We start from the raw sequence: 22,563 nt of genomic DNA, 5'->3' as shown, positions 1-22,563 counted from the left end.
TTCAGTGCTTAAGAGCAACTTCAGAAGCATTCAACATACGAAGACCTGTTTTAGGGTATATGAAGGCCGAGGAGCAGTGCAAAGCATTTCCAGACTGCCTCTAGTACTCCCGATGAGAGGCAGGACCCAGTATCTCAGGTAATACTCCCAGATGTTCAGCCATCTGAGTGGTTCTTCACCTGACCATGGTCTGTTAAAATGTACCAGACTGAATCTGGAATAAATCAGGATTTCACTCCAAAAGAGATTATGATCACAAATCTCACAGCAGGACGTTCTCTGAGCCATCTCTGTCTCAGTGTTTGATGCAGTTTCTGCCTTGTTTAATAGAAAATGAATCAATGTAAAATAAAGTGCATTGCCTGGTTAGTTACAAGTGTAGTCCAGATTGGGATGGCTGGCAACCAAGATTTATTTGTTTGTCACTAGACCATTTTGGAAGATGTGAATAACATATAAAAAACTCCTATGATGGATTCAGTTCCTACTTTAGGGGAAGAATATACTCCATTTAATGAAAATGTCTTGAAGAAGTCAGTGTATTTGCAATACACTACATAGTGCCCTGCACCCCAGCTCTAAGCCAACAGGGGAAGAGTATTTAAAACATTTATGGCTAATCCTTCCATGTTACTTCTTGGAAGTTTTAAAGGCAGGGTTTCTTTGGAAGCGTATGCCAGTTGATAGCATATAATTTTTGATTGCTCATTAAGATGGTTATTAAGCATCTTGAAGTATAGACTTTCATGTTGTTTTCATGGTTATGAAACATTCTCTTTGTAAAGTGCCTACTGTCCCAAGGCTAGCTTCATTTCAGCAGAGATTTCCTTGCAAGAATCTCAAACCCTTTTCTTCAAAGGAGGCTTTTTTTCAGAGTTGTTTTTCATGGTATGATTTTTCTCAAGTAAATCAATTTAAAACATTAATTGGGAGACTGCATCTTTTTCTTCCAGACTAACTTTAAAAAAAAAAAAAAATCAAACACTGAAGATATGATCAATGTCCAAATACCTTGCTATTGCTTAAATGTCAAGGACAATTATGCTTTTTTTTTCTAGTGTCAAATAGTGTTAACTATATAACTATATATCTATTGAGAAAAATACGCAGTTTGGGCTTGCAGAAAGAGGTTAGGGAGTAAGCAATGTTTCTATCCACTATAAATCACAGTAGATCCAGTGTCAGGGTTTTCCTGGAAAACCACAATGCATCTATTAGGCTCAGAGCTGTATATATGTACATATATATATATTCAGCAGAGGGAAGTCTGATGGCACATCTGAAACAACTACGTTTGGATCATTTCAGTGGGCAGACATTCACCAATCCTGCCTTTTCTTTGCATAGGACACCCGCGCTCTTATTCCTCCTGCCCCTTTCCTCTCCCCATCCCTGAATGGCCTGCAAGGCAGATACGGACAGTGCTTCTTCTAACTTACACTTTCTTTACAATAGCCTGTGCAAGAGGTAGAGACAAGTGAGAAGTGAGGGTTTCTTCACATTAAGGAATTCAGGGGATGCGATTTCATGTGATTCCTCCTAATCTTCAACTTCTTGGAATGCCAAAACCTTTTTCCTCTCACTAAATGCATGAGTGTTTCTGAGAATAATACCAGTTGTTGGTCAGCAAACCATGCCAGATGCAAGGCTTGGTGGTAGAGCAAGGAAGACTGTCCTCTTCGTTCCTCTGTCCCCAGCCCTAAAATGAGAGCCATTTTGTGATAATACACCAGCCATTCAAATATAAATCTCTCTATATATATTGCATGAGAGCTAAGTCAATGGAACGGATGTTTTTCTACCTGTGGATCTAATCTCAGGAGGTCTGAGCAGCTCGTACACAAGTTTTATAACCAGTGGGGTTTGAAAGCCTTTTCTGCTTTGTAGAACTGGGTTGTCAGAGACTGTAGCTAGTGGCATTGCATTGCTGTGTGATGAATATACCTTAAGAGTTCGTTTGTCAGCAGTGTTGTGTTCCACCTCTCCCTGTCCCCAGCCTCCACAAATTTCAGACTCATCTCATAATAAATTCCACTTTATAGATGAGTGAGTAAGAAGCAGCTTAGCAGCAGGGAGTGTGTGCTTTACTTTTGAACATAATGAGTGATTCTAATTTATAAACTATAGCTATGGCTGAGAAATCCTGTAACCCTTTAATCTGAAATTATTTATGGTTTTCCCTTACTTTTTAATAGATTTTTTTTTTTCTTTTTCCTTTTTTTTCTTTCACCTGAGGCTCAGGAGGGTTTTCCCACTGCTGCATCGTTCAGTGTGTGACAGGATAAGGGGATATTAGTTTCAGAACAGTGCTTTGTGAGGGTTTTTTTAATGGAAAGGAATTTAGGATGTGTATCCTGTCAGATCTATTTGAATAATTCCTAAAAGACTAGTAGAATTTAACCTTTGCTGACAGTAATTATCATTGTCCTTGAAATTAACATAACAAATCTCTATTTGCATTTTTAAAATTGATTATAATTGTAATTTTTAAAGACTCAGTTGACGGTCTTTGCACCCACGAGCATCAGTGAGAATTTCCTGAAAATAAAATTTGCAGTATAAAACCCTCTTAAAATAATTTTTATACAAAAAGATAATTGTGCTTGTTCATTATCTAAACTACAAGGGCACACATCTTATGGGCTTATAGCCATTTGATTCTTTTTATAGACTCAGTTATGGTTCACTTAAATATACTGCTAGATTTTTTTTCTTGCAGTGCATTTTAATGATATCTGCTTTCCAATATACAAACTGTGCTTTGAAATATAAATGAGTTACGAACAAAGAAGTATCAGTAGATGTACTGTGTATGCTAAGGCAAGCCGTTAAGATGGATGCCAGTAAAGAGATATGCCCACTTCTAGGAACATTTTCAATGGAAATTTTCCAAAGATGGCTAATTTAATTGTATTTTTGTGCAACAATTAGGAGGGAATTACGATAGTTCTTTCGACGCGGAGAAGGGAGTGGGCACTATTGTCATTGCAAAGCCCTTGGATGCAGAGCAGAGGTCAATATATAATATGACTGTGGAGGTCACCGATGGAACAAACATTGCCACGACTCAGGTAGAATATCACATTCCTTTCTTGGCAAGTTTTTAATTTGTTAGTGGAACGTATATGCTATAAAAATTAATAATTTTGCCGTTCAAATAAAACCTCATCCTTTGAGACCACCGTTAACTAATGGAGGGGATATTTTTCAGAGCCTTTCCATCTGGTTGTAAAGAATTGGCTGTTGAAGGTTTCAAAGCCTTATTTCTCCTTTTGTCCTATTCGTGCTCACAGGAAAGTAATTTGCCTTCCTTCAGCTGAGGAGGTCCCTATCACAGGCGGCGAAGCTTAGATTTTGACAATTGTACCACCCTGTAATGGTCCAAAATACAATAGTGCTTCTGTGCTGTTGGGGAATATTGCTATTGATTATATTAAATGGAGTTTACACCTCTCATCCTCCCAAGACCCAAATGTGGGACACAGGATCAATTGTTGAGAGAAGAAATTGTTCAGAGGCGAAACTTAAAATTCAGAGGATCTCTCCTTTCGTGTCACTGCCTGCGATGACATTGTCTTCTGGGGAACAGCCCCAGTGAACCCCTTAAAACCAGGCTTGCTTATCAGGCTCAGTGCCTTTTAGTAATTAAAAAGTCAGGTCAGATAAACATGAAGGGCTGGGATAATGCTGGCTCTGACACATCCTTGTCGGAGAGACCCTGACGCAGAGCCTGGGTATCTGTTTGGTGGGAACCAGTCTGGGGTTGGAACATGGTCAGGGTCATGGTACAGTGACAGAGACTCTGTGGTCCAGGTGGAACCAGGGAGACTCCAAAGAACAAATCCTTCAATACGAGGGGCAGTTGTGGGGTCCGGATTAGCTAGGGCCTGAAATCCTACATCTGAATTACTGCCCAAGTGTAAAGTGCGCCTATAGCCTGAATATTATTTGACCCATAGGGAAAAATACATACTGGTAGAGGACACCTGTGTGCATCCTCAGATCCCAGATTAAATGTGGTTTCTAGAGAAAATGAAAAAAATAGGTTTGTGATGTTATCTGCTTCTTTATAATGCAGAAGGAAGGCCTTAACATTTTTTATATTTACATATATGCATGCACACGCAGATGCTTCTGTTTTACCTTGCCTTTTTGCTCAAATGGTTCAGATGTAAATCTGTATTCACTGAGTCACAACACCAACTTTCCTAAGAGACTGTTAAATCATTGATTGCTTTCTCAATCTGAATTTCTGTTTATAACCAGCCCTCAAATCTCTAAGTATCCCTATCTGATAATTTCTCTTGATAATCCACTCTTGATAAGAAAACATCATTTGATAGTAAATTAGGTGGTAGGAAATCTGCTATTTACCCTGTTAGTTTTCAGTAATAAATTACATTTCTGCTAAAAACATCCCTTATTTTTAACTTGATTATATCTGGCCTATATTCCCTGTTATGCCTTTCTCTGCTCGATTAAAGAGCTCTTTAAAAACCAATATTTTCTCCCCAGGAGGGCACTTACTCAGAATAGTCAAATCACCTCCCAGTCTTCTGATAGAAAAGTGAAGGAGAATGACTGACCTCTTTATGCTCCCTTTCCATAAAGCATTTTCCTCAGCCCTTGAGTAGTTTTTTGTTTTGCTTTGTTTTTTAATCTTGGCAACACTCTCAGTCCACATTTCAGAAATGTAGTCTTGAATCCCTAACGCGACATTTTTTTTTCTTGCTAACATTTCAGCCAAACAAATATTTAAAAGCACAGGGAATTTCAAACATGCTGGATACAAGGAATTTCTCTTCTCATGGATATTATGTTTATTGTTTTTGCTGCTTTTGCTTTAATAAATTGACCCCATGACAGTCCTCAAAACCTATTTTGGTGAAAACCCTACATTTTTAACTAAAACATATGGTAAAAACATATTTCAGTAAAGCTGTTGCATTCTAAAAGAAGCCTGAGCATTCTTTGTAACAGTGATGTGACCTATTTAAAAATGTAAGATAGTCATTTAAGATTGCAGTAGTACAGCATTAGATAATCATTGGTGGGTACGGACCCTTCTTTCCTCCACCTCCTTCTCTCCATGTGGAAACTGTTGAAGTATTTAACTATGGCCCAGACAACATCTGAGAATGTGTTTCTTTTGGTCTTCACAACAGAGATTTCAAAAGTGATCATTATCTCAAAGCTGCCAGTATTATGGCCTGCCTAATTATCTCTCCCTTTTACAAAACTTTCATACTGAATTTTTGACTGTACTTTGGAGCCTTTGGTTACCTTATATATCTTTATTTCCTTTTAGAACAATAATAAAAAACCAAACTGATAGGTTAAGTTAAATATGTCATAGAAAGAGTGAAAAAAGTATCTACTAATGGCTCTCAGTGGCCTTGTTCTGAGTTTTGATAAAATGACATTGTAAGTACTTTGTCTCATATACGTAGTACCACCTGCATTTTTAACTATAGCTGCAAGAAGATATGGTAGAAGAGGAAGCAGGTGGAAAGCAAATGTATAAATTCATCCCCTCGAATAACAATAAAGTAATATAAAGCCCCCCTCAAAGTGCAGCGGTTTATTATGAAACAGCTGATCATCACCATGCCAAATGGAACAGTCTTGCTTTTTATTCCACCGCACCTGTTTCCCTTTATCTCTTCCTGGACTTTTGTCTATTACACAGTTGGAGGTGGTAAAATACAGCGTAAAAATGCCAAAGATTTTTGCTTCGGTAACATGATCCCTGGCGCGGACTTGGAGAAGTTTCTTCAGCAATGCTCCTGCACGCCTTAAACTCCAATAAACTGTTCACTTCCTTCATGCCTTACTGTGCACATGGTTCACTACCGTACCATGAGAGGAAGGAAATAATTTTGATTTAAAAGTTACATCTGTTGTATTAACAGTTCACTGTTATGAAAAGAGGCGAAAAGAACATTAGGAATAGTTAAAAAAAAGTCACAAACTTCCTTTGGACCTGAAAGCCTATTTGGTTTGGGCACGATCAGGGTTTCAAAAAGGAATACAGTCTCCGAAGTGAGAACCAAAGCGTCGGGACTTGTTGAGCCGCTGCCACTCACCGTGCGGCCCGTCCAGCTGAGCCCCAGCCATCCCGGCAACACAGCCATGATGGGGAGGCATGGAGGGGGCAAAAGACGAAGAAACGTTGACTCGTTTGATTTATATATTTGGAGTGTGGGTATAAGGCTTCTGTCATGTTGATTAACTTCTAGGAAGGCTAAGTCCCTTGACTTAGCCAGGGAGACCTTTTGGATTTTTTTTCCCTTTGCTTAATTCATCATTGCTCAAGGCCACGCGGTGATTTATTAAAGGCTGAAGGCGTACGTTGGCTCTAAATCCCTGAGAAACGCGATTCCTGCAGCTGCCAGGGGAGCTGTTGGCCTCGGGGAGGGACAGGCCTTCTGCATCCCACGCTGGAGAGAGCCGGGACAGGTCTTGAGCCCTTGCTTGAGCGGAGAGAGGACTCTCCCAGCAAGAAATCGGCGTAATGGCATGTAAATGCGTACTCCTGCCACAATTTTGACTAACTTTGACTCTGTAACATTAGAGGTTCTCTTGGTCATCAGTCAGGTTTATCCCAATGCCTCCTTTTTTTTACTGAACAGCTCAGATCCTTTGCATCCAAGCACAACATAGGAATAGCATTTATTTATTTCTTTGTAGTGCATACTGTTGAGTTTGCTAAAACACCCACAGAAGTACAGTACAGTGGGGAACAATCATCTAAGCGATGGTAAATTTTCACTTTTATTGAGAATGTTGTACTAGAGGATAATTATCTTTTTTAAGAACAGACTCCCGGAGTTGTGGTATTATACGAAAAAGACAGTTTTACTTCTTCCTTATTTTCTTGCCTTCTCCTTATTTCTCATCGTCCTAACTGCTATAACAAAGATGCTTTAAACCATGAAGGCTGATGCTTCCAAGTTAGGAGGCAAAAAGTGCCTCAGTTTCACTTATTGCAAAACCATCTCACTATTGCCCAGTGGAGCGGATACTCAGAGAGCAGCAAGCAGTTCCCTCTGAAAAGTTTTTGTAGATCAATACATGGTCGCTTGAAATACCTTCAGTTGGAGCCAACCAGGCTGGAAGAGCAGACAACAGAAGTTACTGCTCGTTGCCCCTTTCTGTCTTTCCTTGCAGAAGGTTCTGGACTTTTATTTATTCTTCAGCTCAGGATTGACCTTTAGCTGCAAGTTTCACGGTACCAAACTTGGCCTCACCTTTCAAAGAACACCTTTTCTTTATAAGATTGTTTCTTAACAGAGGAGCTGATCAATCATCCCAAGTGGGGGTGGTTCTTTTAACGGAAAGGTGAAAAGCTCTTCTTAGAGGACCATGGCCAAAATGTAGCTAAGACATTAGAGCCTGCCAGAAGAGGTTCTGGGCTGTGGATTCTTCTTGGATGGACAAGAAGACATGAGGTTTCCATTCAATTTTTCACTTTTGCCTAGTTGAACGTTTCCTCTGAACTAGAACCAACCCATCCCTGGTTTGGTTGGGTTTTTTTTCTGTCCCATTCAGCGATCTCAGCACTGCCTTGCCTGTGAAACAAAGACTTTTCCCCACATTTTAACATAACACAAGGGGCACAGTAAGGTATAAATAACAGGCCACTGAGGTTGGTAGGGAAACTGTTTGCATTTTTATGTTAAGTTTGGGGTTTGGAGGAGAGAAGAACTTGTCAGGAAGTAGCAAATAAAGCTGTGTGGTAACACTATTGAAAGCAATATTAAATCAAAATAGGTTTTCAAAACCCGTACAAAAGCGTAACCTGAGTTTAAGCAATTCAGGCACTTAATAGGTTGTACTACAACACTGTGCCCAGACCAAGCAATTAGCCAAGCAGATTCTTCCAGCTTCAAATGTCTCTAAAGCAGCTCCTGGCATTTATCCAGTTTTCACTCAAATACGTTTGTGCCTAAACCAAAGGTATTTGTGATGGGCAACATTAAAAACAGCTTTGGAGAGACTTCCTGCATTAGGTTTTGTTCTCCTTTGATTTGATTGTATTTCTCTAGGCCTTTCACTTACCATTTTGAATACAAAGTCTTTGGTAATGCTCCGAGTGCTACTTTGCCTAATTTGTAAGCTTGGAGGCCCGTGAATCCTTTATTTGAAACTTGCTTTAACTGTGGGAAATAGGAAGTGAGCAGGGAGAAGCAAATCTTTTATAGTGAGGAGCTTTTCAGACTATAAATTAGGCTCTGCACAATGGAAGCAAAAGGAAGCAAGCCTGCCTTTCTGAAGCCTGTGATGCGCTGGAAGAGATATGAGCTTTCAAGGATAACCAGGCAGAGACTGCTTTGCTGCTTGTTTGCTTTATGAGCATGGAAGAAAGACTTGCAGCTAATGTTTGTCTACGAAAAGTGGTTTAGTCGGTAACCTTGCACAGTCCTCAGCAAAGAGGAATCCCTACTTAGCAGCAAACAAATAGTAAACATTTCCATTTGTCACCTTTTGGAGATGCGTTGGGAAACTTTTAAAGCCTTCTTTGATTTTGCACAATGGGTATTGTCACAGCTTAACACCCCAGGCACCTACGCAGTAATAAATGATATTTATACAACACAGCTCATTCTTGCCATATCTTCCGTTTGGAAATAAATATGAAGAAAGTATTAAATTACACATGCACTGTTAGTCTTTGAGTTGCTTCAGTAGGCTAACACTTGATTTGGGGTGAAAGACATGCTACAGGCTGGCTAAAGCTTAAGGCTTCAAGGAGCAGAGTGCTGGCCCTTTTGAAGTCAATGGGAAATTTGCCAGTAGTACCAAGATTTTATGCCTAAGTTTGGCAGCCGTTAAATGAATTTGAGTAACTTTCCTCATATTAACGATCTGGTGGCATTCAGCTTTCTCAACTTAACATATGCTTGTAGGATCAGGTTTTATATGAGCCTGGTGTTCATGTCAGTGTAGCATTTGTCTGTTATTAAAGGAAAAGATTGCCCCCTCTTTTTAAGTAACACCTTACTAGAAGTCATCCTGCTGGAGCAGGAAATCTTCTGCATAGGAAGGTGGCATTTTAAGGCGACCTAATAAAAGGGAGGTGGCTCAAAAATAAACCTAAAACATCTTCCTCAGCTTTGCCACTGCACTTCTTGTGTGGCTTTGGTGAGTCATTTAACCTTGCTTCAAAGCAGTGAGTTCCTGGGCAAAGGATGGGAATAATAATAGTCACTTGCTCCTAAAAAATGTTGTAAGAATTGAGGGTTTAATATTTAAAATTGCACTTAAGTTCCATTTTATTTTACCTGACTTTGTTTCAAGTAGCTCCCAAGACAGTTACATTTTTAAGAACATAAAAGTGTTCCATTTTCTCCTTTTCCATAGTTCGTGTGTTTAACAGAGCTCTATATGATCAGTATTCCCATATATAATCTAACTTTCTTTTGCTGCAAGGAAAATCCAGCCCCCTCTAGTAAAGGAGAGACCATAATGTTAAAATTACAGTTGACTCTCGGGGATTTTGAGGGACAGCTGACAAAAATTAGAAATACTCTTAACTGCTTTAATAGAAGAAATTGTGAATCAATAATGACCTCTTTATTCATTACATCTCTAACCCACCACCTTCCAGCTCCAGATGGAAGTGGCTGTTGAAATGCAGAGTATGTAATAAATAATGCGTATTTCAATGGGGATCACTTGACAAATCATTAAAATACTGTCATCTCTGGGGAGGAAGATGCCTGCCACTTAAACAGGCACTTGATCAGTTTTACAGCAGATATGAAGTGAAAGAAAAAAAGAAAAGAAGTAGTTCTTTTGTCAAAAATATCAAAGCAATTTTAGGTGCATAGCTCCCTGTAAGTTTGATGACCACAGTGAATGAGGACCTCAATTTTTTTATCTTTTCCCCTCTCCATGCCTCCCACTCCCCAAGCACCATCATGGTCCATATCTGTGTGTCACGGCCTTATCTTCTATCTTTTTCAGTGGGCAGAAATGCTGCTGTGTGAATCCACACTATAATTTCCATAGTCTCATGGCTTACCCTCGGTCTCTGATGCTGATCCAGTCCCACCCTGTTTAGTTTATGCAGTCTAGTGAAGGCGTAAATCACAGAGCTGTGACTTGCACAGTCACGCTGCAAGCTTTGTGGTGGATAAACCTTTATGCCCTCCTCTGCTTTCGCAATTTGCCAGTGAACCCAAAATGCATTAGATATAATGGAAATTGAACCCCAGCACTGGGGTGATCACACACCATGCAAACAAAACAGCATGTCACCGCTGTAGCAGTACCTTTAAGACACATTGGCGTGCATCTGTACATTTTTTTTTCTTTTTCTTACAGAATAGCTTGAGCTTGCACACATCAGTGTTAAAAACAAATTCACAGATAGGAGCCCGTCCCTCACATGGCAGCTTACTTGTTCCAAGGTAGACTGTGCTGTACTAGCATCAGCAGAATCAAACATTCTTGGTATTCTCAAACTAATCCATTTGAAAAGTTCTTACTTCTCTGTTAGACTAACTAAAATGATACATGACAAAGTTTTTGGCCACTAACTAAAAGTAAAATTAATTGTGGTGCTGTCTGTGTTAATGATGCACCAGTAAAATAGTCCAGCCATGTTACAGTGGTACCTGGCAAGGACTGAGGGTGTCAAAACTGCTTGAGAAGATACCTTTAAGTATTAAACACTGGAAATCAGATTATCCCCAACTCATACTGCTTCAGTGTCTTTTCCTTACACTAAGAAAATTGGTTCAGCACTGGCTCTGTGTCCCATTAGAGTAGAGTTGAAGTCTTTCATTTTTTCCTCGGGCTTTCTTTTATATGTTACAACTCATTTCTTCACACATTTTTCAGATGTGGGTTTGGCTTTTTTTTTTTCCTCAGTCGGGTCAGGAACACACCTTGATGTATTGTATAGCAACAACAAAAATATAAAAAGCTAAGTAACTCTTCATCATTATTATGGGCCCAGCAATGTATATTTCCCCCCAATTTTATTGCTATCTGTCCAAGACTGAAGCATAACTTAATATAGGCTTTGCCCTGCTTCACTCTGGCGTACCATAATCTGGTGAAAATTAAATCGTGTGGAATGTGCAGTTGAAGTCCTATGCCATTTACCTTACAGAGCATTTTATTTCAGCTGTCTTTTAAACAGTTCCCAGGCTAGTTCATTACGACTGCTGCTTACAATTGCTCATGTTCCTTTCTGGTAATGTGTTCTGCAAACCCTTCCGCATATCATGGAAATCTAAAGTTTCATTTCTCTCTGAGGTCAACATCTGTTTGTGCAATACTGCAGTAAAAGTATAACTGTATTTTACTTCTGTTAAGAAAGTATGAGTGAACAGGGCTTGATCAAGCAAAATAATAAAATATTTGCTTAAAAAAAAGCCAAGTACTTTTCAGAACTACAAAGAAAATATCATGAGGATGGGTCAAGTCTCCTAATCTTAGGGAAGAGTCCTGTGCATGGCTTTTCCCATGCGGTTCATTGGAGTATTGCTTATTTCAAAGTCTGAATAAAAAGATTGTTCCATTTTACTCGCTGTAAAATTAGGTGTGCTTTCACAGGCATAGTCTGCAAAAGATATACTTTTTTTTCCCCAGTACTGAAAAAGAGGCCAGTCTTTGCATTTTGTTTTTCAGTATTAATGTAGGTTGTCAAGTGTTTTGCTGCCATGCTGCCCAAAGTAATCTACAGCATACAGAGTCTGGAAAGCAAATTTTCTCCAGGGAGTGAAAATGGTGAAAAATCTCCAATGGTGAAAAACACAAAACCTCATTGGAGCCACACACGCATAACATTGCATAGTCACATAACTTCCGAAAGGCAAACCTTGGAACACAGTGATTCTTATTAGTTACCAGGGTCAGCCTGTGATATATTGAAATGGGTGTAATAGGCAGCAACAGCAGCATCCAGGTTTCTTTAGGGATCAATACCGAGGTTTTAAAAGACAGACTTGAAGCAAATGGCACAGCGTTCAATCACATTTTTAGCAGAAGTTCTGCCGTTCATAAACTGCAACAGAAGGGAGGCAAATAGGTGTTCAAGGGGAAAGTGAATTAGTTGGCAATAAAGACAACCATCACTGGCAAAGGAAGAGCAAGGACAAAACCGTAAAAATAATCCTTCCCTGTGACCAGTGCCCTGAGATTACCCATCCTTGGTGGTATGTATTGATCTGTGTGGGGTGGGCTTGCATGGTCATGAGGTCATGTCTCCTGTTCTCGCCTCGTCAAGTGTCACCGTTCCTAACACAGCCTAAGGTGTAACAGCAACTTGAACTCTCCACTGCTGTCATGATTTGACACTGCTGGTATGTCCCAACGCAATAAATCAGGCAGAAAACAACACAGGATTTAGCCAAATCTTGATTATATAAAAAGCAGATTTAAGTAACATGAAAAGAATTCTTTAATAGCCTTATTAATAGTGAAGGGGAAAGGAAATCCCATAATAGCTCTAGAAGTCTCTTGTAACCAGAGCAGTTACAAGGGATGACAAAAACTTTGCTATGACCACTGTAGGAATATTTTCCAATCTATAGATACTGAAAATATTGGCTTCTTTGTCAGGCTCTGAGTAGGTCTTATAATTAGGAACATTTTGCCTTCAAAGTCATATCCTTACTATTTCTTTTGATCTGAACAGTAAGCATTTAATACTAAATGATGTTTCTCAGTCCCACCATACAGCAGCATAACATCATCAGCCATCTAAAGTAAATTACATTTCTCTAGATGCCTATTCAGTAATCTCACTAGACTTCAATAACTTAGATGTTTTTCTTTTATTAACTGTAGGTTCTTATCAAAGTGTTGGATAACAATGATAATGGCCCAGAATTCTCTCACCCGAGTTACGATGTCACCATTTCAGAGGACATCCTCCCTGATACTGAAATTCTGCAGATTGAAGCTATAGACAGAGACGAAAAGCATAAGTTGAGCTACACTATTCACAGCAGCATCGATACAGTCAGCGTGAGAAAATTCAGAATTGATCCCAGCACTGGGGTGCTCTATACTGCTGAGAGATTAGACCACGAAGCTCAAGATAAGCACATCCTTAATGTCATGGTAAGAATGCAATATTCACTTGGCTCAGGACACAATCACTGCTGCTTCAGGTGTATACGTGCCTTAGTCTTTGCATGAGCAAAGGATTCTTAGTGCAGTAAGTAGTTATTAATTTCATCTTGGCTTCCCTGCTGTGTATTTATTTTACATTTTATTTGGGCTTTTTGGGAAACTTATTGTGAATTCATTGTATGGAATATGGTATGATTTGCTGTCTCAAGGGAGAGCAAGCAGGAAATTATTTAATCTTTTGGCATCTGGTCCTCTCACTCAAGGTAATTTTCAGAGTTTCTGAAGTGAGGCTGAAAGTTATTTGAGAAGTTACTCACAGGGAGATAACTGCTTTCTTGCCATAGAGAATGCTAGAGCCTTTCTGAATACAAGCTTCTTTTATAGTTTACTTTTACGGACTTATTTCAGTACATAAACTGTTGATATACAAAATAGCTTTCATCTACATTTCCAAATGTTTGGGTATGCAGAAAAAAAACTTAATTACCATTTTTTGCTCAGTGTGCCTAAATTACAGAACGTAAGTCTGTCTGTTTCCAAGTGAAGATTGTATGTTATGGACTGGAGGTTAATTAAAAAAAAAATCTGTGTTAGTTTAAACATTGCAGTCCACTATTTTCTTTACCCACTTAAGACTTCTGCAGAAGAGGTCTTTGAAGGAACAGCTCATGACGTGTTAGGTGCAGGGCCATCTTTGAGCGGGGGACCCTAGGAATCAGAGAGCTGCTGTGAGATCCAGCGAGCAGGAGCTGAGTGGGGTCTCAGCTCACAGAGTAACAAGCTGCAAGTCCTTTGGCGAGCAGGCTAAGAAATAAATACAAACTGAATCACAGAGAGACATGGCTGACAGAGGTCATTTCCTGGTGCTTGGTTTTGATCTCCACCTGATACAATAGAGTTTTTGGTCTATTTAAGAAGAACCAAACTTTGGGGGGATCGTGTTGGCAGGATTATCAGTGTAGCAGTGCTGAGGTATTTTGTATGGGGTTGAAAGAGGTGTGATAAATGATACCTCTGTTGGGAGTGCTCGGCACTTCTTAAGGTAATTCCCACTCTGTTTACTATTGGTATCATCATCTTCAAAAAGGTATGTACATATATAATGATAAAAAAGTCCATTGGCAGATACAAGCACTAGATTGACACACAACTAATCGTAGTGGGTAAAATTGTTCATAGGTCTTTGAAAGAAGGAGCAACAAGCAAGGTATATTTGCCTCTATTCTGCAAAGCAGGGAATGGCTGGGCAAAGGCATGACTATTTAGCACATATGAAAAAAAGTATTTCTTGCAAACCTAAAACCGAATTTAAGATGTCATGTGGTTACCACTTGAAAAATTCATGTCATGATAGTTAGTTGCGAAGCATTTTTTCAAAGTGAAAAAAAAAGTCCCTAATCTCTTCCTGTTTATTTTACTCTCTACCATCTCACGTCTGAATGTATTTTAGACTGTTCTTTGTGACAAATGGATTTTTTTATTACTTTGTATTAAATAGAACAGAAAGTATTATTAGCACTCAGATGAGTAATATTTATGGAGTATTGCTAGACGGATATTAAGATGTGTATTATGCACCTGTTCTTTAGGTTCGAGATCAAGAATTCCCTTATAGAAGAAACCTGGCCAGAGTCATCATAAATGTGGAAGACTCCAATGACCATAGTCCATACTTTACCAGCCCATTGTATGAAGCCTTGGTGTTTGAATCAGCAGCAGTTGGATCAGCAGTCTTACAGGTCACGGCTTTGGACAAAGACAAAGGGGAAAACGCAGAGCTTATCTACTCTATTGAAGCAGGTTAGGACAGGCTGAAAATGGAGCATCATGATTCCTGCCATACACAGAGCAGTGCTGTGACGGTGGTCCGTCTCGACACACAAGTCGACTTCATTGGTCTACCTTCTCCTGTAGGGCTGGGCAAAGGAGACACCTTCCTGTTGGTTGTTTTTTATTTTGAAACTGCTATAGCCAAAACCTGTCAGAACAGAATCTCATTCATGTTCACTAGATGGCTACAGAGCCTTTTACCTCTAAGTCATTGGTTCAAAACCATCACAGAAGTTATTGAAAGCTACAGCCAGTGTTTGTTCTCAGGTTGCTGGCTTCAGTCTAGTACACGGTGGATCCTCTATAAACAAATGCCACACCAGCTGGTATGTCCTGGCATCTTTGCCAGTATTTGGATCAGAGGAGCATGGACACTAACACCAGGGCTATGCTAAAAACTTTTGTCAGCAGAGCCGTAGCATTTTAATGGCACAAGGTCTCTTGACACTAAGGGAGGGCATGGTGATACCAGATTAAAATTGCTTTTGCTGTTAAGCTGTGGATATTTACATTGACCACATAATCTGTACCAGCAAAAGCATTCCTCTGCTGGTGCAACAGCTTGGTCATGAGAAATTCGCATTATCTCTGCCACATATACAAGGGAATACAATTTCCTCTGGCTCATATGGATCTGAAGTTAAGAATTATCTCTGAGATAAACCCTTAACATATATATAAGGGAGGTGCCTGGAAAAAGAGAGAAGGAAGTAGAAATTTGTAACCTTTGGATTTTTTAATGTTTCATTTGTACTTTTTTTTACTAATATGAATCTTTCCATTGTAATAATAGCAAAACTTGAAACCTGTATTGCCCTAAAAAGAAGTCTCATACACTGCAGATTGTCCCCATGTTAATCAGATCACAAGCCTTTCCCAGCATTAGGCTCTAATCCTGGAGGATCATTATTTATCCCTATATTATTATAAAGACTTGTCATTAGCTAGGATGGCTTACATCAATTAGGAACAGGATAAGTGACAAAAAATAACTAATGAAACAAGAATATCTACACCATCTCATATTGATTTAACTTCATACAGTTCAAGCTCACACCTTAAATTAAGCTGATATAACCTGAATCTTAGAGAAGACCCAAGGAACTTCTGTCATTACCCTGTGTGCTCTTAAGCAAACCAGATGAAGTCTTTTGCAGCTAAAAGTGTTGAACGTAGACCCTTGTGAACCTACAAAGATCTTAGCACTACAAAACAAATACTTCCTTTATGCACTGCATTTGGCCTTACCAGTTATTTCTCAGTGTTCTCCAGTGACCTTTAACTTAGATCAGGGGAAATTTTACACGTGCCCAGGCAGGACAACATCGTTCCTTATAGAATGATCTCTAAGCAGACCAGATCAGGTTCCTGGGGCAATGTTTTTCAAGACTCTTCCCAGCTTTTTCTTGACACCTTATTACTATTATGGGCTCCAACCCAATCACCCATAGGTGCCACCACAATGTAAAGAGCAACCTGACATACTAGGAGTATGACTCCCATACACTGGTAATAGAATCATACATGATGCAGACAGAAAAATATGATGATTAGAAAGGATGGTTTAGCTATTAGATGGTCCTTTTTAGTCTGCGTGGTTTTTTCTTTTCTAGAGGCTCTCTCTTCCATTACAGCCTGTTTCTTTTTCATCATGAGCTCTCCCTGCAGTGTCAGACTTCAAACTTCCATTTACTGTAAGCCACGCACTCCCCCAGTTTCATTATCCACAAATGTTCCAATCCTAGATGCATCAAAATTGAGACTTCTGCTGCTGTAGTTTCTATGATCCATAAAATCTGCAGTTGAGGATACTGAGCATTCAGATCGTACACAGCCCTTTCATTCAGGGGAATTACTTAGATCACCTTACACGTGAAGAGAGCAATTGGTAAAGAAAGTAGCTCTTGTGTAATTTCATAAGAAATTCCTAAAGGATAAGAATCAGATCTGGCCTTACATGAGGCAGTCAGTGGCTAAAAATTATTTGTGTTAGCAAGCAGTGACAAAAAAACTGCAGCAGCAGTTGTAATGTCTGCAAATGTGACAGATACTGTGATCTTTATGAGAATTTGTAGCTCTGGCGGAATCTCAGCTCCTCAGTGAATAGCACAATTTTTGTTTTAGCTAGTAGAGTAAACTTTACTGATCTGAAAGGATGGATATAAATAGAAAGCCACTACCAGTATTGAACTACATACAGTAGTATGTAGCTTAAATTAGCCTCCAAGCCCCAGAATTTACAACAGATAGTGAAGCACATCTTAAAAATAGTTCACATTAACTCACTTCATTTAGGATTCCATGTATTTGGTATTCCAGCTACAATTTTCACATTTACTGCTCTGTGCACAGCACCCGTAACAATCACCATTAAAAGAAATTCTCTTGTTCATCACCAGTTACCTGAGACATATTTCTGTCCAGGTCATGGATGGATGCTTGACTGTAGATTGGAAGCAGTTCTGTATTTTAAACGGTAAATTACAATAGCACAAATGTGTTATAATGATTGGAATCGCTGTAACTTGGTACATGCTGTTTGTATTTAGAATCAAATTCAGAAGAAGAGTCTGTATGCTTATACATGCCATATACACATTCAGCATCTTATTCTTTAAGCGGGCACTCAAAGAACCAGCAAAATACGGATTGCCTAATGAAGGTGATCTCTAATTGTAGGGTAAGGTTACATATCAAAAGTTTTGAATCTGTCTTGCTAAAGAAGAGGTTGGCAAAAAGATGAAGAAGAAAAAAAGACCCCAAAGAAGGTCCTTGATCCAAACTCACTGTTTTCACTTTTATGCAGTCAGTGATATCCCTGCTTTCATGTTATAACAGACATTTCATGACATTTTCGGCTAAATCTCATTCATCTAGATTCATCCTCCTCAGAGATCATATGATAAACCTTTGTGCCACAAGATACTTGAATCTCTTTTCTATGCTATTTGTTCTGTTTTATTTTTCTAAATGCCACTCTAACCTTCTTAAATTCACTTATTTGAGTCTCGAACTACTGTAATCTTCTCTACGGTTGCTTAATATCCCCTTCAATTAAGAGCCTGGGTTGTTATCCATTTGTCATGTAATTGGCTTGTTAGCCTCTGATCTAGTTTCTTTGCCTTAGGTGTACATGTATTTGACTAATTCCCATAATTTAGGGATGCTTTTTCCTACTTCAGTAGGAATAATGTACATGCAGCACTTGCTCAGATGCTGATACTCAGAATCAGGATACAGATAGCAGCACCTGCATTTCTGAAATATATACCATCTGAAATCTATACCATCTGTTCAGATACCTGATTTTCAGAATGGAAGACTGGGAGGGCCTTTAGAATTCTTTTATGTTGGCGGGGTTTTTTTTGCAATAACTGCCTTTAAAAAATTGCAGCTAGTTGCTGCTGGTTTAAATTATTATTAAGTGTGTTTTATTTCATTTCTAATTTGCTTTCAATATTTGTGTTTTAGGAAATACAGGAAACACATTCAAGATTGAACCAGTTTTAGGAATCATTACATTACTGAAGGAGCCAGACTTAACCACAATGGGACAGTTTGTTTTGTCAGTCAAAGTGACCGATCAAGGTTCTCCACCACTGTCTGCAACAGCGATTGTGCGGATATCTGTGACGATGGCAGATAACTCCCACCCCAAGTTCACTCTCAAAGAATACCAAGCGGAGGTTAATGAAAACGTAGATATTGGTACTTCTGTCATCTCTCTCTCTGCAATCAGTCAGTCCACGTTAGTTTATGAGGTTAAAGATGGGAATGTGGATGGAGTCTTCACTATAAACCCATATTCTGGAGTGATCACCAGTCAAAAGGCCCTTGATTATGAACGCGCTTCCTTCTATCAGCTCATCGTACAGGCAACAAATATGGCAGGCATGGCATCAAATGCCACTGTGAACATTCAGATTGTTGATGAAAATGATAACCCACCAGTTTTTCTCTTCTCTCGGTACTCGGGCAGCATAAGTGAAGCTGCTCCTGTAAATAGCATAGTCCGGAGTGCAAATAACAGTCCCCTCGTGATACGTGCCACTGATGCTGACAGCAACCAGAATGCTTTGCTTGTCTACCAGATTGTTGAATCTACTGCAAAAAAATATTTCACAGTAGATTCCAGCACAGGTGCAATCAGAACAATTGCAAATTTAGATCATGAAACAATAGCCCACTTCCACTTCCACGTGCATGTTAGAGACAGTGGGAATCCCCAGCTTACAGCAGAGAGCCCAGTTGAAGTGACCATTGAGGTAACTGATGTCAATGACAACCCACCGGTCTTCAGCCAGGCAGTATTTGAGACGGTTTTGCTCCTGCCCACATATGTTGGTGTTGAAGTTCTCAAAGTCAAGGCTACAGACCCAGATTCAGAGATCCCTCCTGAACTAACTTATAGTCTAATTGAAGGCAATATGGACCATTTTTTAATTGATTCAAGCACAGGGGTACTCACCATTAAAAACAATAGCCTCTCCAAAGACCATTATATGCTAATAGTAAGAGTATCTGATGGGAAATTTTATAGCACTGCTATGGTGACAATAATGGTAAAAGAAGCCATGGATAGTGGGCTCCATTTCACACAAAATTTTTATTCCACTTCTATCTCAGAAAACACCACCAATATCACAAAGATTGCTGTGGTGAATGCTGTTGGTAACCGCCTCAATGAGCCTTTGAAATACAGTATATTAAACCCAGGCAACAAATTTAAAATCAAATCCACCTCAGGAGTCATTCAGACAGCTGGCATCCCCTTCGACCGAGAGGAACAAGAGCTGTATGAGTTGGTGGTGGAAGCAAGTCGTGAACTAGATCACCTTCGTGTTGCTCGAGTGGTGGTGAGGGTTTACATTGAGGACATAAATGACAATGCTCCAGTGTTCGTAGGGCTTCCGTACTATGCTGCTGTGCAAGTCGATGCTGAGCCTGGTACCCTGATATATCGAGTGACGGCTATTGATAAAGATAAGGGTGAAAATGGTGAGGTGTCCTATCTTCTGAAAGAAGACTATGGACATTTTGAAATCGATAGAGGATCTGGTAGTGTCACTTTAAAAGAAGCCTTCAATTCTGATTTGTCTAATATAGAGTATTTGGTTGTCATTCTTGCAAAAGATGGTGGTAACCCATCGTTGTCTGCTTCAGTAGAGCTCCCCATTACTATTGTTAACAAAGCGATGCCTGTATTTGACAAGCCCTTCTATACAGCTTCCGTGAATGAAGATGTGGAAATGCACACGCCGATTTTAAGCATAAATGCAACCAGTCCAGAAGGCCAGGGCATCATTTATATCATTGTCGATGGAGATCCCTACAACCAGTTTAATATTGACTTTGATACTGGAGTTCTGAGTGTCATCAGCCCACTGGACTACGAAATAAATTCTCTTTTCAAGCTGATGGTGCGAGCCAGCGATGCCCTCACTGGCGCTCGAGCTGAGGTCACTGTGGACTTGATCATTAATGATGTTAATGATAATCCTCCCATTTTCGATCAGTCGACTTACAATGCTACTTTGTCTGAAGCATCTTTGATTGGGACTCCTGTACTGCAGGTTGTTGCTATTGATGCTGACTCTGACAATAACAAGATTGTGCAGTATCAGATAGTCCAGGACACCTTTAACAGCACGGACTATTTCCATATAGACAGCACCAGTGGCCTAATTCTGACAGCCCGGATGCTCGATCATGAACTCATACAGCAGTGCAGCTTGAAAGTCAGAGCAACCGATAATGGCTTCCCGCCACTAAGCAGTGAGGTTCTTGTTAGTATCTCAATAACAGATATGAATGACAACCCTCCAGTTTTTAACCAGTTAATATATGAATCGTATGTGAGCGAACTGGCACCTCGGGGTCATTTTGTGACTTGCGTCCAAGCCTCTGATGCTGACAGCTCCGATTTTGACAGACTGGAGTACAGCATCCTATCAGGAAATGATCGGACCAGTTTTATTATGGACAGCAAGAGCGGTGTTATCACCCTTTCCAACCATCGCAAACAGCGAATGGAGCCCATGTACAGCCTAAATGTCTCTGTGTCAGACGGGCTGTTCACCAGCACAGCTCAGGTGCACATACAGATCCTTGGGGCCAACCTCTACAGCCCTGTGTTTTCGCAGAGCGTTTATGTTGCAGAGGTTAGAGAAAACGCTGCTCCTGGAACTAAGGTAATCCATGTGAAGGCAACAGATGGGGATTCGGGTGTATATGGCCAGATAAGCTACTCCATAATAAATGACTTTGCCAAGGACCGATTTTTGATTGATAGCAATGGGCAGATTCTGACAACTGAGAGGTTAGACCGGGAGAACCCGCTGGAAAGTGATATTGGTATATTTCTGAGAGCCCTTGATGGCGGTGGCAGGACTACGTTTTGCACTGTGAGAGTGATAGTAGTGGATGAGAATGACAACGCTCCTCAATTTATGACGGTCGAATACAGAGCAAGTGTCAAAGCAGATGTTGGGAAAGGTTACTTGGTGACCCAAGTACAAGCGGTAGATCCAGATGATGGAGCCAATTCCAGAATTACCTATTCTCTGTATAGTGAAGCCTCTGTTTCAGTAGCTGATCTGCTTGAAATAGATCCAGACAATGGATGGATGGTCACCAAGGGTAGCTTTAACCAGCTGAAAAACACAGTTCTGTCATTCTTTGTCAAAGCAGTTGATGGTGGCATTCCTGTAAAGCATTCCCTCATTCCTGTCTACATCCATGTTTTACCCTCAGAAACTATTTTGCCTTCCTTTTCTCAACCCCAGTATTCTTTTACCATAGCAGAAGACACCGTCATAGGTAGTACCATTGACATTCTGCATGTTTTGCCTAATCAGGGCGCTTTGTATAGCACAGTTAATGGTGAACTGACTGAAAACAACAAAGATGGGGTTTTCATCATAGAGCAAGACACGGGGCTCATAAAACTGGATAAGAGACTTGACCACGAGACAAATCCTGCTTTTCACTTCAAAGTTGCAGCCACCATTCAGCTCGACAAAGTAGACATTGTGTTGACTGTGGATGTGGAGGTTAAGGTGTTGGACGTAAATGATAACAAGCCCATGTTTGAAACGGCTAGCTATGACGCTATAATAATGGAAGGGATGCCTATAGGAACAAAACTTATGCAAGTTAAAGCGGTTGATGCAGACTCGAGTGCAAACGGGCAGGTCACTTATACACTTGCAGTGGAATCGGAGCTGGAGAAGATCACGGAAGCGTTCACCATTGATAGCAACAGTGGCTGGATCAGCACACTGAAGGATCTGGACCATGAAAAGGATCCTGCTTTCACCTTTGCAGTGGTGGCCTCAGATCTGGGGGAAGCTTTATCCTTGTCGTCAACCACCTTGGTCTCAGTTACTGTGACAGATATAAATGATAACGCACCCGTCTTTGAGCATGAGGTGTACAGAGGGTCAGTGAAGGAGAGCGACCCTCCAGGGGAAGTCGTGGCTGTTCTTAGCACCTGGGATGAAGACACATCTGATGTCAACCGGCAGGTTAGCTACCATATTACAGGTAAGAAACAACTTGCATGCTTTTTTCCCAAAACCAGCTTTACTGAAGAACTGTGCATGTGTCCAGTTTCAGGTGAATGTTTAGCAGGGTTTCAGC

General features: G+C 40.0%; 1 protein-coding gene across 7 annotated transcripts in view; it reads left to right on the top strand.

Moving 5' to 3' along the window:
• FAT3 (FAT atypical cadherin 3) overlaps nucleotides 1–22,563 on the top strand; it is a 427,681-nt gene that overhangs the window by 324,321 nt on the left and 80,797 nt on the right. For all 7 annotated transcript variants that reach the window (XM_069808410.1, XM_069808407.1, XM_069808409.1 and 4 more), the window contains 4 exons: nucleotides 2,932–3,071; nucleotides 12,805–13,080; nucleotides 14,682–14,892; nucleotides 18,394–22,467. In XM_069808410.1, the coding sequence (XP_069664511.1) occupies nucleotides 2,932–3,071; nucleotides 12,805–13,080; nucleotides 14,682–14,892; nucleotides 18,394–22,467 (4,701 nt within the window). The remainder of the gene's footprint in view (nucleotides 1–2,931; nucleotides 3,072–12,804; nucleotides 13,081–14,681; nucleotides 14,893–18,393; nucleotides 22,468–22,563) is intronic.

The sequence above is a fragment of the Haliaeetus albicilla genome, chromosome 20, assembly GCF_947461875.1.
Source record: "Haliaeetus albicilla chromosome 20, bHalAlb1.1, whole genome shotgun sequence".
Lineage (NCBI taxonomy): Eukaryota > Metazoa > Chordata > Aves > Accipitriformes > Accipitridae > Haliaeetus > Haliaeetus albicilla.
The sequence above is the reverse complement of the archived record's forward strand: the minus strand, read 5'-3'. Positions and strand labels throughout refer to the sequence as shown.